The sequence below is a fragment of the Aedes albopictus genome, chromosome 1, assembly GCF_035046485.1.
Source record: "Aedes albopictus strain Foshan chromosome 1, AalbF5, whole genome shotgun sequence".
In the NCBI taxonomy this organism is placed as follows: Eukaryota; Metazoa; Arthropoda; class Insecta; order Diptera; family Culicidae; genus Aedes; species Aedes albopictus.
Window position 1 is genome coordinate 278,017,599 of NC_085136.1, and position 16,183 is coordinate 278,033,781.

Sequence of the window (16,183 nt, forward strand, 5' to 3'; positions counted from 1 at the left end):
GTGTTTTCGTTACGTATGGCTACCTGTTTGATTGTATTCTCTTGTAAGCCAGTATACGACCATGTTATGAAAACAGAAAATAAGTTTTAATTACAGCTGTACTTTCGTAGTAAGTATGGCATTGTTTTATAAATCAAAGCACGCTTTTTATAGCATTTTTTTTTACCAAAATATATTGATGCTAGAAGTATGAGAAACGCCAACTTACTTAAATACTTGATGGGCTACAACTCGTAGCGGTGAGTCTACGCCGAATGAAGTATCCTCCTCTACTGACCTCGGTCCTGGGCCAATCGCTTCCAGTCGCCCTGAACGTTTAAAGTCCTTAGGTCCTCCTCAACTGCAAAAAGCCAACGTGTGCGCGACCTTCCACGACGACCCTTTCCTGGCTCTCTGTTGAATATAATTTTAGCTTGTCGTTCCTCCAGCATACGAACTACGTGTCCAGCCCCCCGCAGCCTGCCGTGTTGTATTCGCTTCACTATATCTATCGCTTTACAAATTCGTACAATTCGTAGTTCATGCGACGCCGCCAGATGCCGTCCTCCAGTTTACCGCCGAGTATTATTCGCAGCACTTTACGTTCGAAGACACCAAAAACTCTCCGATCAACTTCTTTCAACGTCCACGTTTCATGACCGTATAAAGCGATCGGGAGAATCAGAGACTTGTACAACGCGAGTTTTGTCTTCGTTTGCAGCCTGCGGGACCTCAGCTGGTTTCGCATACCGAAAAAGGCCCGATTTGCAGCCGCAATCCGTTTTTTCACCTCGCGGGTAACATCATTATCGCGCACGTCATTAGAGTACCAAGATAAACAAATTCATCCACAACTTCAAACTTTTCCCCACCTAGCACCACTTCGTCACCACTACCACGGCCGGACCGACGTTGAACACCAGCAATCATGTACTTAGTCTTTGTGGTGCTAATCGTAAGTCCAACTTGGTCCAACCCTCGCAGTCTCCCTCTTAAAAGGTACGAACGCCTCTTCCAAGGCCCGACGGTCGATTCCGATGATGTCGATATCGCCCGCGAAGCCCAGGAGCATATGCGACTTCATGATAATGGTTCCGCTCCTGTGCACACCAGCTCTCCTTATCGCTCCTTCCAGTGCTATGTTGAACAGTGAGTTCGAAAGAGCATCGCCCTGCTTCAATCCGTCAAAGGTTACGAACGATGACGAAATTTCATCCGCAACCCGTACACTCGATTTCGATCCATCAAGCGTCGCACAAATCAGTCTAATCAGCTTCGCTGGAAATCCATGTTCGATCACAATCTGCCGTTACTCGTTTCTCTTCACTGAATCGTTCGCCGCCTTGAAATCAATAAACAGATGATGGGTCTGCAAGTTGTACTCCCGAAATTTATCGAGAATCTGCCGCAGGGTGAACATCTGATCTGTCGTTGATCGGCCCTCACGAAATCCTGCCTGATATGCGCCGACGAAGGAATCCTCAATCGGCCTCAGCCTGTGGAATAGAACTCCGGACAAATTTTTTTACGCTGAATTGAGGAGTGCTATTCCTCAGTAATTCGCGCACTCCAGTCGATGCCCTTTCTTGAAAAGAGGGCAAATGAGACCATCCAACCAACTAGCAGGCAGTTCTTCCTCCTCCCATATCTTGAATATAATACGGTGTAATAGTTGATACGGCTGCTCACTACCGTGTTTGAGAAGCTCGGCCGGAAGTTCGTCCTTTCCAGAAGCCTTGTTGTTCTTCAATCCCCTAATGGCTGTCTTGACCTCGTCTAGCGTTGGAGGTTCCACAGCTTGTCCGTCGTCGTCGATTCGAATTCTGTCCGTCGCTCTTCCACTCCTACCGTTCAACAATACCTCAAAGTGCTCTCTCCACCTGACAGCCACCATTGTTTTGTCTGTCAGCAAGTTTCCTTCACGGTCATTGCACATGCCGGGAGAAGGCGCTGTTTTTCTCCGCACGCAATTGGCAGTTTCGTAAAATCTCCGCATATCATTCTGTTCCATACTCTTGCGCCTGAGCAATCACATTTTCATCGTGCTCTTTTTTCTTTCTGCGGTGGATTCGTTTTTCGGCTACTCTTGCGTCCCTATATCGCTTCCTGCTCTGCCGGGTTCCCGACACCAGCATCCGGCTTCTCGTCTGTTACCCTCTGGCACTCCTCGTCGAACCACCCGTTCCTAAGTCGTCTTTGAGCAGTGCCTATCACCTCTCGCGCTGCTGTACTCATCACTCCGTGAATAGACTCTCACAGAGTGTTGAGATTATCGCTCTCGTTGATCTTACTTATCCGCTCATCCAGCTTCTGGTGATAGTCAGCTACAGTACCGTCTGTTGAAAACCGTTGGATGTTGAAACGCATCGATCGCCGGCTCCTAGGGTCCGACACGGTTGATAATCGAACTTGAATCTCACTAACTACGAGATAGTGATCTTAGTCAATGTTGGGATCTCTAAAAGTTTCGATAAATGTCGGCCATCCACCAGCACATGGTCGATTTGGTTGCAAACATCGCCGTATGGGTGTCTCCAGGTGTGCTTGCAGATATCCTTGCGTGCAAAGTAGGTGCTACTAATGGTCATCCCCCTGGCGGCAGCAAAGTTGACTAATTTCAGGCCGCTGTCATTAGTGACGGAGTGAAGGCTCTCCGTACCAATGATTGGACGGAAAAAGTCCTCTGCAATTCACGAGCCAAAAGGCTCACTCGTCCAGGTTCATTTAAGGTCCTGACGTTCCAGGCAACGAGTTTCCAATCATAGTCCTTATTTCGTTGCCGGGTCGGTTTCCGAGAGTATCTTTCGCATATTCTATTTCTTACTTCATTTTTCGTAGTGTTGAAAGGCTTCGACAGGCTACCTTACCAGGGTCGCGCTGCCTACATCGCGTTGGCGGGGCTGCCACCTTAGGTATAGCTGACGCGATACAGCGTTTCATATTCAGCCGCTGGATGCCAGAACAGACGCTGTTTGAGCCGCACCTCCTTGGTGAACAGACGCTCGGAGCGTACCTTCTCAATCAACTTGAAGTCAGAAGGAAAACAGTGCCCAGGCTGCACTACCAGCTAAGCACACAATTGTTAACTCTTAGCTGGCGGCCTTTGTCATCGTTTGGCCCGTGGAAGCATGAGGTAGGAACTTGTGAGGACGAGAGCTATGTTGGACGCTCTCCTTATCGACTCACCGTTTTGCAGCCCGAGAAACGCCAACTATCGAACTTATATACTAACGAAGACTTCTTTATCAAGAATACATGGAACTCTGTTATTTTCGTATAGTAACGGCAAGCGTCACCGACGGCACCGCCGCCTGTTGAACAAAGGTGAAACCTTTATATACAAGTGTAAGAGTGTATTGGTGCTAGTATGAAGATTCACTTGCACTATCATGAATAGTTGCGCAGAAGATGTAGAGAAGATAAATTTGTAGCTGCCAAGTAGGGTCTTGTACCATTTGGGCAGGTGTACCTATTTTGGGCACTTGCCGCTATAACTAAGTCAATTTCAAACCGATTGATTTGAATTTTTGTATAGAGTTAGGAACGTACAGTATCTAACTCTGTGCAAAAAATCGGTTTGAAGTTGACTTAGTTAGCGGCAACTGCCCAAAATAGGTACACCTGCCGAAATGGTACAATACCCTGTTTAAAATATTGAGCAGGGGTGTTGTGATGAGCAAAATTTTCAGTGTATGTCTGTGGGCCACCCTAACAGCTACAGCTAGAAAAAAAGAGATAGAAGAAGAATAAGAAGACGAAGAAGAAGCAATGTATTCCCAAACGCAGTGTGCGTTCAGTTAGAGTTCCCGAAAGTGCCTCGGTGTTGGTCCGGTTCTTTGTGTCCGCCGGTTGGGAACTTGTCCACTGCATTCCGTTGGGTACTCGGTCGGTTTGGTCCAACATTCGATACTAGCTTTAGTATACATACTGTTACCATTGGGGACTACGAAGGTTGATGAGCCGGGAAATACTCTTTCTTCCTACGGGGTTTCTTATAGGAGTATGAGTGAAAAAAAAGCATAAAATCTTCCCTTCTTCGCTTTCCCACAGAAAACCGCAAACAAAATCATCACCTCCGTAGTCCCCAATAGCAACGCGTGTCACAGCAGGCGGTTAAGTTCAAATAAAATCTCTAGTCAATGAATCAAACCGGTCGTTTTCTTTTACTCTGCAAAAGTTATGGGCCCAGGCTGGCCATAGCCAGAATAAATGTAAAAAGTAAAAAGTATCGCGATGAATCGTTAGCAGCAGAATGGTATTATGTTTTAAGTTCAAACCCGAATCAGCAGGGGCCTACATCGTCGAAACCAAAACATGACGCTGAAAGCGAGCGCCCATCAGCAACGGACGGACGCCGACGACGGGAACATTCAAAACAACATGCATGCGCTTCGCTTCTTCCGCCCTTCTTGTCACTTTCTTCGACGCAACGACGGGTGGCGGCTCATTTTCACACCGACTGGGATTCAATTGAAATTTTCAAATTGTCTAAAATGTATGTTTGCTTAATATTTTTATGGGTAATAAACTGTTTCAGTAAAATATGCATTGCATACATTAACATTACACAGATTTGACGGTCGTTACACTCATTAATTGAGTTATAACAGAGAAATTCATTCGATGTCGAACGAGCGTGCGTGAGCTTGTGAGTGCGAAACAAAGTGGCATCCCAACTAACAATCACTCATTTAACAGGCACCATTATGACGGATTAATTCAGCACAATGTTGAATAACATTTGAATTATTTTCACGTACAACCTATGTTCGGGTTTTGTTCACACAAATTTGGAGAAGTTATAAAGCATCATGTTGTGCACCAACTTAATTTTTTGTTGTACAAAGCATTTTACAAATGTACAAGAAAGTTGTTATTAAGCATTGGCAAAAATTACTTAAAATAAATAAATCGCAAAAATGTTGAACTCTCACGAGAGTAATTATTTGCTCTCATGTTGAGAACACCTATTATGAAATAAGAATTACATATAAAATTACCTAAATTCGGATTAGAACTCGAAACCTGTTGATTGCCAGCCGCATGCCTTCCTATCTGCGCCATCCTAGAGATGGTGAGATGCAGCACCCAAAGCAAAACATAATCTTCCCATGACTCAATAATGATCACTCCTGAACTTGTGTTCAGCAGTGGTGAATTAGCACAGCACGTGGTAATCAACTGAACAACGCCTTATACTTCAACAGCTGTTCAACCCAAAACACGTGTTTCCCATTCTGATTTCGCTGTCAGTATTTTTATCGCACGGTGAGAAAACTTGTATCGAATGCGGCCAAAAAGTGTTGGTTCTTATTGAAGATATTGTTTCCAGACGAACTAATTGCGAAATGAATATGTTTTTATTTTTATTATTAAATATCGATCTTTAAAAATATATGACAATATATGGTGCGGTATGGTCTTGGACATGGTGCATTCACAGCATCTGTTCAGGTAATCTACTCATGCTCAGTCGAAGATCCGTTAAGTATTTTTTTTGTTTATGTTTTTATCATGGAATCTTGATATTATGTTCAATAAATAGTGCATAAGGTTGTTTAGGTATACTTGAAATGTGTCAATTTCTGAATGCTGTTTGATTATCTAGGTGACTGTGGGACAATATTCAGTAAACACGACAGCACGGAAATGTCAAATGCATCGATCCAAGCGTCTCGTACAATCGTACTGCTGCGGAAGATAAACAATAAAATAATCAAGGTACAAGATATCTTGTTACAGACTAATAATAATAATAATAAATAAATGCCTCATTTTTAAGTTGATTACATCTCTTGGCACTCAATGTTAAACTACATAATTCTATTCTCTTTTATTTTATGTGATTCGTTAAAAATGTTGGTTCTTTAACAACTTGGATGTCTAAACAGTTTTAGCCATGATTTATCCCATAATCCGAACAAAGTTCCGAGTCAAACAATGACGGGCTGAAGGCGTTTATTTGATAAGTGAAAAGCACATTGTTCAGGAGCATATGCTTATCGATACATCAGCTTAATAAGATGCAGACAAATGTTTTGTTAAACTCTTTTGTTAAAGAATCAATGCTTCTCGAATAAATTTCTTGTTAAACTTTTGAAAAGTGTTTTAATTTATCAATATTGATACCGATGAGGAAAGTCGAACATTGACTATTTTCTCAATTGAAAAATCATTTAACCAGTTATGTGTTGAGCATAATTTTAGTTCAGCTATCATTACCATTATTAAGCAACAATTCAGCAAGCTTGCTTGTTTGTGACTTGCAATTGTTAGTTGGGATCTACGACGCCGCGGCAGCGTCGGTTCATCGGTGACGATGACAGTCGGGCTGAGCGACGACGACGGCGCCTTGTTTCCATTGACGATTGAAAACGTTGTTTACAAACTTCGCCTGAAAATTTCAATTGAAATTGAAAATGTAGGGCCCTGCGAATCAGAGACATTTTGACGTAAACTACGTCTTACGGGAAGTACTGGGTGTAAAATGAAAATCCAAAATTTTGCGACCGTCACGAAAAATTGATAGGTTTTGAGCGCTAATAACTCAGCCATTTCACGACCGATTTTCAAAATTTTTGAACCGATGGATCACAAATTTTTCTAAGCGTTGAAATAATTGTAGCTAACTACTGATTTTCAACAGCAAACTATTGAAAATTTGGGAAAAGTGAATCCATGTTTTATCCAGCCAATCACGTGCGACCACAAGTTTGCGATTTTGCGTCGAGCACCACACAGTATAAAAGATTACTGCTTCTTCCCATCTTCCTCCATTCTGCATCGACTCCTCGAGGGGAACGCATCGGAGAACAGCCCAGTACCACCGTTTGCATTTTCGCTGCTCAGTATACTTCCACATGCCGAGCACGGTGGTTGCCGACGGTCGCGCGTTGTCGTGCCTGGACTGATGCGGTACTAGTGGAGCTGCTGACCAGTCCAGAGGGGAACGCATCGGAGCTGTCGGCGCTTCTGACGACCACACAGGACACAGAGCAGTTTCTGCGTTTGCATGTTCGCTCAGTATTCTGTGACATGCGGAGAGCGGTGGATGTCAACGGTTGTGCGTCGTCATGCGCGGCGTGCGGTGGTAAATTGGAGTAGCCAGCCGGATGAGGACTTTTCATCGTCGGATGGAAATAATGTAAATTAAAACAGCCCTTCTGAGGGCTATAAAACTGTCCCACAAGAGAGAACGGATAATTTTCCAGGTTACGGTTTCAAACGAAATTACTATGAGATGGCTGTTATAAATGGAAGGAACAAAATCAGCAAAATTTGTACGACTTGATTGAAAATTTGTTCAATTTCTTCAACTTAGAAAAATGGTTACTTTGATGAAGAAAATGAGCATTGTTAAACAGTGTTGCCAAATTTGATTGAATAAGTACTTTAACCGTTTAAAATGTGCAATACTTAACATGATATTAAATTAATATTTATAAGCAGGCTTGTCCGCACTGAGCGCATGAAAATTCTGCTCTTTGGTTTTACACCATCAAGTACATGATAATTAGAAATCTTTTCATCTTATCAGATAGAATGATGTTGAAATATTGTAAATGTCATTTCGAACTGTCAAAAAACCGCACCGCAGCGCCGCACGGGCCGTTCAAAGTGAAATTCACTAGAGTGTTTTCACCCGGGTGAAAATCTCTTTACGCGCTCCGTGTGGCTCTGCGGTGCGGTTTTTTGACAGTTCGAAATGACATTTACAATAATTCAACATCCCTCTATCACTATCTGATAAGATGAAAATATTTATAATTCGTCCCCTTAATGCTAGAAATAGGTAACTGGTTTTGCGAAATCGCAAGTAATTTGTTTATCTGAACGTACACCACAATAAACACAAGTTTGTCAATTGAAAATTCGAAAACACATATTAATTCAACTTTCAAGACCAACATGGAGTTTGTTTTATACCAGGATAAGTTTTACCAGCCATTTTTATCCGCACTTTCCAAAACGAGTTACCTAGTTCTAGCATTAAGGGGGCGAATTTATGATGTGTTTGATGGTGTAAATCCAAAGAGCAGAATTTTCATGCGCTCAGTGCGGACAAGCCTGTTTATAAGTATAAAAATTTTAATAAATCTAGTCTACCGATTTGCAAAAGTATGATTTGCATATTAAAATGAATTTGATGAACATTAATCAAACCAATATTGCAAATAAATCCTATGGCATCACTGATTCTTACCCCTCTCTCATCAAACCAACCATACGTTCGAGAGGGGAAAACAAACCGCCTTGCTGTATAAAAGCAATCTGCTTCTTCCCATTTTCTCTTATTCTTTGCCAACTCTTTGACGGGAACGCATCAGCGGAGCGCTCACTTCACTTCCTTCTTCAGTACACGCTAACGCCGTACAGCACTAAAGTGCATAATTTCCAGACTACACCAAAAATGTGTAACCCTTGCACATTTACAAAATCAGCTCCAGTGTCCGCAAAATCGTTAAATTCGCAAAAATTTGTGTACGCCTATCTAGCTAGGTTCACGCTAGTTCGGGAATACCCATTAAATGGGTCTGAAGTACCCATTTTTGGCATTAGTACTGGGCTGTCAAATAATGGGTGTTTTTCAAACTTCAAATAATGGGTATTTTTTCCACATGTTGGAGTACAGCCAGACAACCCTTCAATGGGTAAATAATACCCATGGATAAGTTTCACGAAAAACGCCGCCATGTTCGAAATCATCTTAAAAAAAGTGAAGTGATATTGCACAGTTCACACCAAATTGGACTGCACAGTTTGAAAGTGTGATGGTTGAAAAGTGTGACGATAAGTGCAATCGGCCTGTCTGACAGCATTTTGACGTCGAGAAATGTCAAACATTAGCACGTGGTGAGTGATTCGCCTGACTCTTCTTCGGTTTTGTTTTGATTCTCATCCATCATCAACTCTCCGAATCGACCTTCTCTATTTTTTTCTCACCGAGAGTCGTAGCCGGGCGGCCAGCTATGCAGGTTTGTGTGTTTCTTCTCATGGAAAAAGTTTGTGAAACGTGGAATTCTCGATATTGATGTCGGCAACCGTGCCCGAGCACAAAAATAGTGTGATAGGCGAAGTGCATCAAAAATCCATCTTGGAAAGCAACCAAATAAAATTATTGAAAAAACTTTTTTAATCCGTGGCTATCCGGCAGCTTGAACCATGTGCGTAATTATGGTTTGCAAACCAACCGCACCGTAGGAATTCGGTAGCATTTTGATAATGAACGGACCACACCAAAGGCAGGCCGATGTATTCCGGGAGCTAGAAGGTAAGTTCTTGATCATTTTTGCAGCGCATTCCATGCTTCATTCAGCTTATTTTTATGAACTTTTAGGACAGAGTAACACCAAATGATGGACAGCGAAGTCGCCAACCTGAGGACGGACATCGTAGGATATTTCACAAAACATCGGGCATAAGAGTATGCTATGGAGCTACCTACCTACCGGCTTCCCGGCCCCGCCACTGTACGGCAGAAACATCTTTAGGTTTATTTTATAGATTGTATATGTTAAATTTGTATCAAAAATAATTCGTTCAAATAAAATTCAAGAACAAATGTAATGGAAACGGCATTTAATTTATTTTATTATGATTTATCCTTAAAAAGCTGGCGTGGCTGAAAAATTTCCAAAAATGGGGTATTTTCACCCATTTTTCATTGAAAAATAATGGGACATTTTTACCCATTTTTTGAAGTTCGAGTCCAATACCCATTAATGGGTAAACGGCAAATACCCATTTAATGGGTTAAGCCACTTTAGTTCGAAATGGGTACTAAAGTACCCATTAATGGGTATTTCCGAACTAGCGTGTTTACTAGTGACCTTGGAAAACAAAAAAAAATCAACATTTCGCATCTACCCAGTGCCGAATATATCGACGAAAAATCAAACCGTCAAGCTTCGATCATTTTGACATTTGCCTTTGCGGCGTGTGAGAGAAGGAGACCGAATGTTAAAATTCATCACCCTCTCACTCATTTGAAATTCGAACTTGCCAGCTTTGACAGCTTGATTGTTCTTGTTTGACATCGGCTTCAGTGCAGAAACGCGAGCGGCCATTATTTATTAAGTTAGTCAAAGTGCTTTCTCTGTTGAATTAATTCTAAAATTGTTCTTGTTCTGTAAGTTTTATTGAATTTTCTTGTAGAAACTAAATAGTTCTGTTCCTAACAATGTTTTTTAATAATATTTACAGACCCAGTCAGCCTGTGAAGAGCTAGTTTTGGATTTGTCATCGTCGTTAATCCGACCGAATTCCCGGTCAACTTGGTAGCAGCTATAAGGCAATCTGACGTTTGATCATCTTTCTCTTTTTCGCTCCCGAGGAGGATAGGTTTGTTTTCATACGGAAACGTTTCCCTATGAAAATATTAAACAAAAAATTGCTATCTTCTGTGACTGCTTGAGAGAGAAGGGTGATGAACGCTAGATTGCCTTATAGAGATAAGTGACATTTCAACACACGAACACTAGCGCAATTTTTTTCTCACACAAAAGTGCACACCGATTGAAAGGCTATTCAGATTGCATATGCAAATATTACCCAATCGAATTGGGTAAAACGGGTGAATAATGATAAAACCAACGTCCGGGGCAAGAGTGCAAATATTTTCCTCGCAGTTTCACAACTACATCTACAAAAAAGGCACGCATACATTTGAACGTGATTACCTTTATTCCTGAATAATTCGTATCTGGCATTCCGAAGGCGAGTTGAGAAAATGCAAACCAGGAAGAATCGACAGAACGACGAGCGACAAGAAGATGATGAAGCTGAGGTTTGTTGGCAGTCGGAGTCGAATTGTTTTCAACAGAAGCATAATTTCGCTTTTACCCATCTAGGCGGGACCTGAGCCGAACGGTTATTCTTCAGCAGATGATCAAACGGCGAGAGAATCGAGGTCTGCTGCATCTCGGTATCAAAGTCTGCGACCAAGACGTCAAGGTTTGTTGGGGATTGTTGAAAGCTTTTACGAATGTCGCTTATTGGTCTTATTTTGCCCCAGATCTACGTTTGCGCCGATCAATATTTATAGTATCACTCGACACTGATCGATTCGGCCGGAGCAGAAAGCAGTGGAGTGGGGCCGTGTCATTATTCTTCATCATCATCGTCCGATTACCATCATCACGTCGGAGGAACCAGTTCCATCAATCGGGATTGGAACGAGAGGTGTCTGTTGTTACCACCACTACCAGCACCATCCGGCTGAAACGACATTGGTGAACTGGCTGGTATGGTGTTAGTGCACGAGGGGATGCCACCGTCAAGACCATTTTGGGCAGTGGTAAGCTGATAACTAGCGGTAGGGTTAGAATTGGCCAAATCAGAAGTGATCCGGGACATTTCTACATCTTTCCGCTGCACTGTTCTTCACGTGCGTCCGGCATGCAGCGTGGTTCATCCAGCAGATCTGCAACGGATTCGACAAACCGCAGCAGTAGGAGAGCTAATCGCCGAACAAGCAGCGCGGTTGCTGACCGAGCGTAAGATCGGAATTTTATAAAAATATCTGAAATTTTTTCACAAATATCAGGATATTCAGATGCGTAATATCTGAATTCCGGATTAATTCCATCTTAAAAACTCTTCGAGAAGACCATTCTGAGAATCCTTCAGGATGTTGGAGATTCCTTCGGGAATTCATGCAGGAATTCGATCTGGGCATTGCTCCAGGAATTCCATTAGGGAATTCTTCCAGAAACTCCATTTGTAAATTCCTACAAAAATACGATCTGGGGCTTCCTACGGGAATTCCTTCTGGAGATTCCTCCAAAAATTCGACTCTGAGATTCTTCCAGTAATTTGTTCTAGTTATTGCTCCAGGAATTTCATCTGGGGATTCCTCCAGATTTAAAATTTGATTAGATTTCGCTTCTGATTTCTTAAACTCTCTTGTTCTCTTAGACAATAACCCAGATGGCTGGGTATTTCTAAGAATCTTAACGGATTCACTTAAATATTTCTCGTGAAGCTTCTGATTTCTAAAAATGATAGAGAATATTTTCTATAATTCGAAGACTGCAACACAAATAGCTGGGTATTTCTGAGAATCTTAACGGAATTTCAGAAATCATTTAAATATTTCTCGTTTCATTTAAATATTTCTCGTTAAGCTTCTGATTTCTAAACATGATAGAGAATATTTTCTATAATTCCAAGACTGCAACACAAATCCGGAACAACAATTGAAAAGGCCACATCAACATTTTGTAAACAAACATGTTTCTGTCGACTTGAGGCCTTTTGAACTCCACCCACGCACCTCACCACCACTAACAGAAAGCGCAAACATCAAGCTTTCTGTTAATGGTGGTGAGATGCGTGGGTGGATCCCAGAAGGCCCTAAGTCGACAGAAACGTGTTTGTTTACGCAATGTTGTTGCGGCCTTTTCAATTGTTGGTCCGGAAATAGCTGGGTATTTCTGAGAATCTTAACGGAATTTCAGAAATCATTTAAATATTTCTCGTTTCATTTAAATATTTCTCGTTAAGCTTCTGATTTCTAAACATGATAGAGAATATTTTCTATAATTCCATGACTGCAACACAAATGGCTGGGTATTTCTGAGAATTGTTGGAGATTTTCTTAAATTATTTAAATATTTTCCGGGATACAGCTGACTTCCTTAAATGATCGAGAATATTTTCTAAAATTTGTAGAATACATCTCAGATGGTTGGGAATTGCTGAGAATCCTTAGCAATTTTTAGGAATTATTCAAATATTTTGTGAGATGCTAGTGACTTCCATAAATGATTGAGAATATTTTCTTAAATTCGATAACTGTACAACAGATAACTGTAAATTATTTAAATATTTTCCAAGATGCTACTGACTTTCCATATATGATTGATAATACTTTCTAAAATTTGTAGAATACACTCCAGATGACTGAGCATTTCTGAGAATCCTTAGGGATTGTTAAAAATTATTCAGGGATTTTTAAGAGTTATACATCCCAGATGACTAGAAATTTCTGAAATCCTTAGGGATTTTCAGGAATTATTTAAATATTTTCCGGAATGCTACTGACTTCCATAAATTATTTAGGATATTTTCTAAAACTTGAAGGATACTTGCCAGATAACTGGGAATATCTGAAAATCCTTAGGGAATTTTAGGAACTATTTGAATATTTCCCGGGATGCTTTTGACTCACATAAATGTTTGAGATTTTTTTTTAATTTGTTGGATACATCCCATGACTGGGAATTTCTGAGAATTTGTAGAGAGTTTTAGTAATTATTTCAATATTTTCCGGGATGCTACTGACTCACATAAATGAATTAGGATATTTTCTGAAATTCGAGAGATGCAGGTCAGAAAAATCCTCAGGGATTTTTAGGAATTATTCAAATATTTTCCGAGATGCAAGTGACTGCCATAAATGATTGAAAATATTTTCTAAAATTCGTAGAATACACCCAGGTGTTTAAAAATTTCTGAGAATCCTGAGATTTTGGATTATTAGGAATTATTCAAATATTTTCTGAGATGCTAATGACTTCCATAAATGATTAAGAATATTTTCTAAAATTCGTAGGTGGCGTCCCAGATGACTTTAAATTTCTGAGACTCCTTAGGGATTTTTTAGGAATTATTTATATATTTTCCGGGATGCTACTTCCATTAATGATTAAGAACTCCTGGAAGAATTCCCCAGGAACTTTTAGAAGAATTTCCATGGAACTTTTGGAAGAAATCCCGAGAAACATCTGGAAGAACTCCCGAGGAACTTTTGGAAGAATTTCAGAGCAACTTCTGGAAGAATTTCCGAGGAACTTATGGAAGTACTCCCGAGGAAATTCTGGAATAATTCCCGAGGAATTTCTTGAAGAATTACCGAGGAACTTCTGGATAAATTCACGAGGTACTTCTTGAAGAATTCATGAGGAATGTCTGGAAGAATTCCTCAAGAACTTCTAAAACTCCTGAGGAACTCCTGGAAGAATTTCCGCGGAACTTTTGAAATAATTCCCGAGGAACTCCTGGAAGAATTACCAAGGAACACGTGGAAGAATTTCCTAGGAACTTCTAGATAAATTCCCGAGGAACTCCTGGATGAATTCCCGAGGAACTTCTTGAAGAATTCCCGCAGAACTTCTGGAAGAATTCTTGAAAAGCTTCTTGAATTCCCGAAGAAATTCTGGAAAAATTCTCGAGATACTTCTGGATGAATTCCCGAGGAACTTCTGGAAGAATTCTCGAGGAACTTCTGGGAGATTTCCCGAGGAACTCCTGGAAACATTTCCAAGGAACTTCTGGAACAATTCCCGAGGAACTCCTGTAAGAATTCCTGGGGAACTTCTGGAATAATTCCCGAGGAACTTCTGGAAGAATTTCCAAGGAACTTTTGGTTGAATTCCTGAAGAACTTCAGGAGGAATTTTCGAGGAACTTCTGGAAGAATTCCCGAGGATCTGCTCGAAGAATTCCTGAGGAACTTCCAGAAATTCCCGAGGAACTTCTGGAAGAATTACCAAGGAACTTATGAAAAAAAATCTTAAGGAACTTTTGAAATAATTCCCGAGAAACTCCTGGAAAAATTACCAAAGAACACCTGGAAGAATTTCCAAGGAACTTCTAGATAAATTCCCAAGGAACTCCTGGATCAATTCCCGAGGAACTTCTTGAAGAATTCCCGCAGAACTTCTGGAAGAATTCTTGATGAACTTCTTGAATTCCCTAGGAACTTCTGGAAAAATTCCCTAGGAACTTCTGAAAGAATTCTCGAGAAATTTCTGAAAAAATCCTGAGGAACCTCTGGAAGAATTCTTGGGAAACTTCTGGAAGAATTCCTCAAGAACTTCTAAAATTCCTGAGCAACTCCTGGAAGAATTTCCGAGGAACTTTTGAAATACTTCCCGAGGAACTCCTGGAAGAATTACCGAGGAACACCTGGAAGAATTTCCAAGGAACTTCTAGATAAATTCCCGAGGAACTTCTGGATGAATTTCCGAGGAACTTCTTGAAGAATTCCCACAGAACTTCTGGAAGAATTCTTGATGAACTTCTTGAATTCCCTAGGAACTTCTGGAAAAATTCCCGAGGAACTTCTGGAAGAATTCTCGAGGAATTTCTGAAAAAATCCGGAGGACTCTCTGGAAGTATTCTCGGGAAACTGCTGGAAGAATTCCTCAAGAACTTCTAAAATTCCTGAGCAAATCCTGGAAGAATTTCCGAGGAACTTTTGAAATACTTCCCGAGGAACACCTGGAAGAATTACCGAGGAACACCTGGAAGAATTTCCAAGGAACTTCTAGATAAATTCCTGAGGAACTTCTGGATGAATTCCCGAGGAACTTCTTGAAGAATTCTCGAGGAATTTCTGAAAAAAATCCCAGGATACTTCCGGATGAATTCCCGCAGAACTTCTGAAAGAATTCTCGACGAACTTCTGGGGGAATTCCCGAGGAACTTCTGGAAGCATTTCCGAGGAACTTCTGGAACAATTCCCGAGGAACTCCTGTTAGAATTCCTGGGGAACTTCTGGAAGAATTCCCGAGGAACTTCTGGAAGAATTACTCAGGAAATTCTGGAAAAAATCCCAGAAACATCTGGAAGAAGTCTCGAGTAACTCCTAGAAGAATTTCGGAGGATTTTTTTTAATATTCTCCGAGGAACTCCTGGAAGAATTCCCGAGGAATTCTCGAGGAACTTCTGAAAAAATCCTGAGGAACCTCTGGAAGAATTCTCGGGAAACTTGTGGAAGAACTTCTCTAGAACTTCTAAAATTCCTGAGCAACTCCTGGAATAATTTCCGAGGAACTTTTGAAATAATTCCCGAGAAACTCCTGGAAGAATTACCGAGGAACACCTGGAAGAATTTCCAAGTAACTTCTAGATAAATTCCCAAGGAACTCCTGGATGAATTCCCGAGGAACTTTTTGATGAATTCCCGCAGAACTTCTGGAAGAATTCTTGAAGAACTTCTTGAATTCCCGAGGAACTTCTGCAAAAATTCCCGAGATACTCCTGTAAGAATTCTCGAGGAACTTCTGGGAGAATTTCCGAGGAACTTCTGGAAGAACTCTCGAGGAACTACTGGAAATATTTCTGAGAAACTGTTGAAATATTTTCCGATGAAGTCCTGGAAGAATTCCCGAGGAACTTCTGGAAGAATTTCCGAGGAACTGTTGAAATATTTTCCGAGGAACTCCTGGAAGAATTACCAAGGAACTTCTAGATAAATT

General features: G+C 41.1%; 2 protein-coding genes across 2 annotated transcripts in view; both read left to right on the forward strand.

The window, feature by feature from the left end:
- Positions 1–16,183, forward strand: part of LOC109412587 (L-dopachrome tautomerase yellow-f2) — a 439,236-nt gene that overhangs the window by 317,740 nt on the left and 105,313 nt on the right. The gene's annotated exons all lie outside the window — the stretch shown is intronic.
- LOC134287472 (uncharacterized) lies at positions 9,879–12,055 on the forward strand. Its single transcript, XM_062849328.1, has 3 exons — positions 9,879–10,765; positions 10,830–10,932; positions 10,994–12,055. The coding sequence occupies exons 1-3, from the start codon at positions 10,709–10,711 to the stop codon at positions 11,212–11,214; spliced, it is 381 nt and encodes a 126-aa protein (XP_062705312.1). The 5' UTR covers positions 9,879–10,708; the 3' UTR covers positions 11,215–12,055.

Coding starts and splice junctions, on each gene's coding strand:
- LOC134287472 (XM_062849328.1), top strand. CDS start 10,709: ATGCAAACCAGGAAGAATCGACAGAACGACGAGCGACAAGAAGATGAT. Junction 10,766..10,829: donor AAGAAGATGATGAAGCTGAG/GTTTGTTGGCAG, acceptor TTACCCATCTAG/GCGGGACCTGAGCCGAACGG. Junction 10,933..10,993: donor TCTGCGACCAAGACGTCAAG/GTTTGTTGGGGA, acceptor ATTTTGCCCCAG/ATCTACGTTTGCGCCGATCA.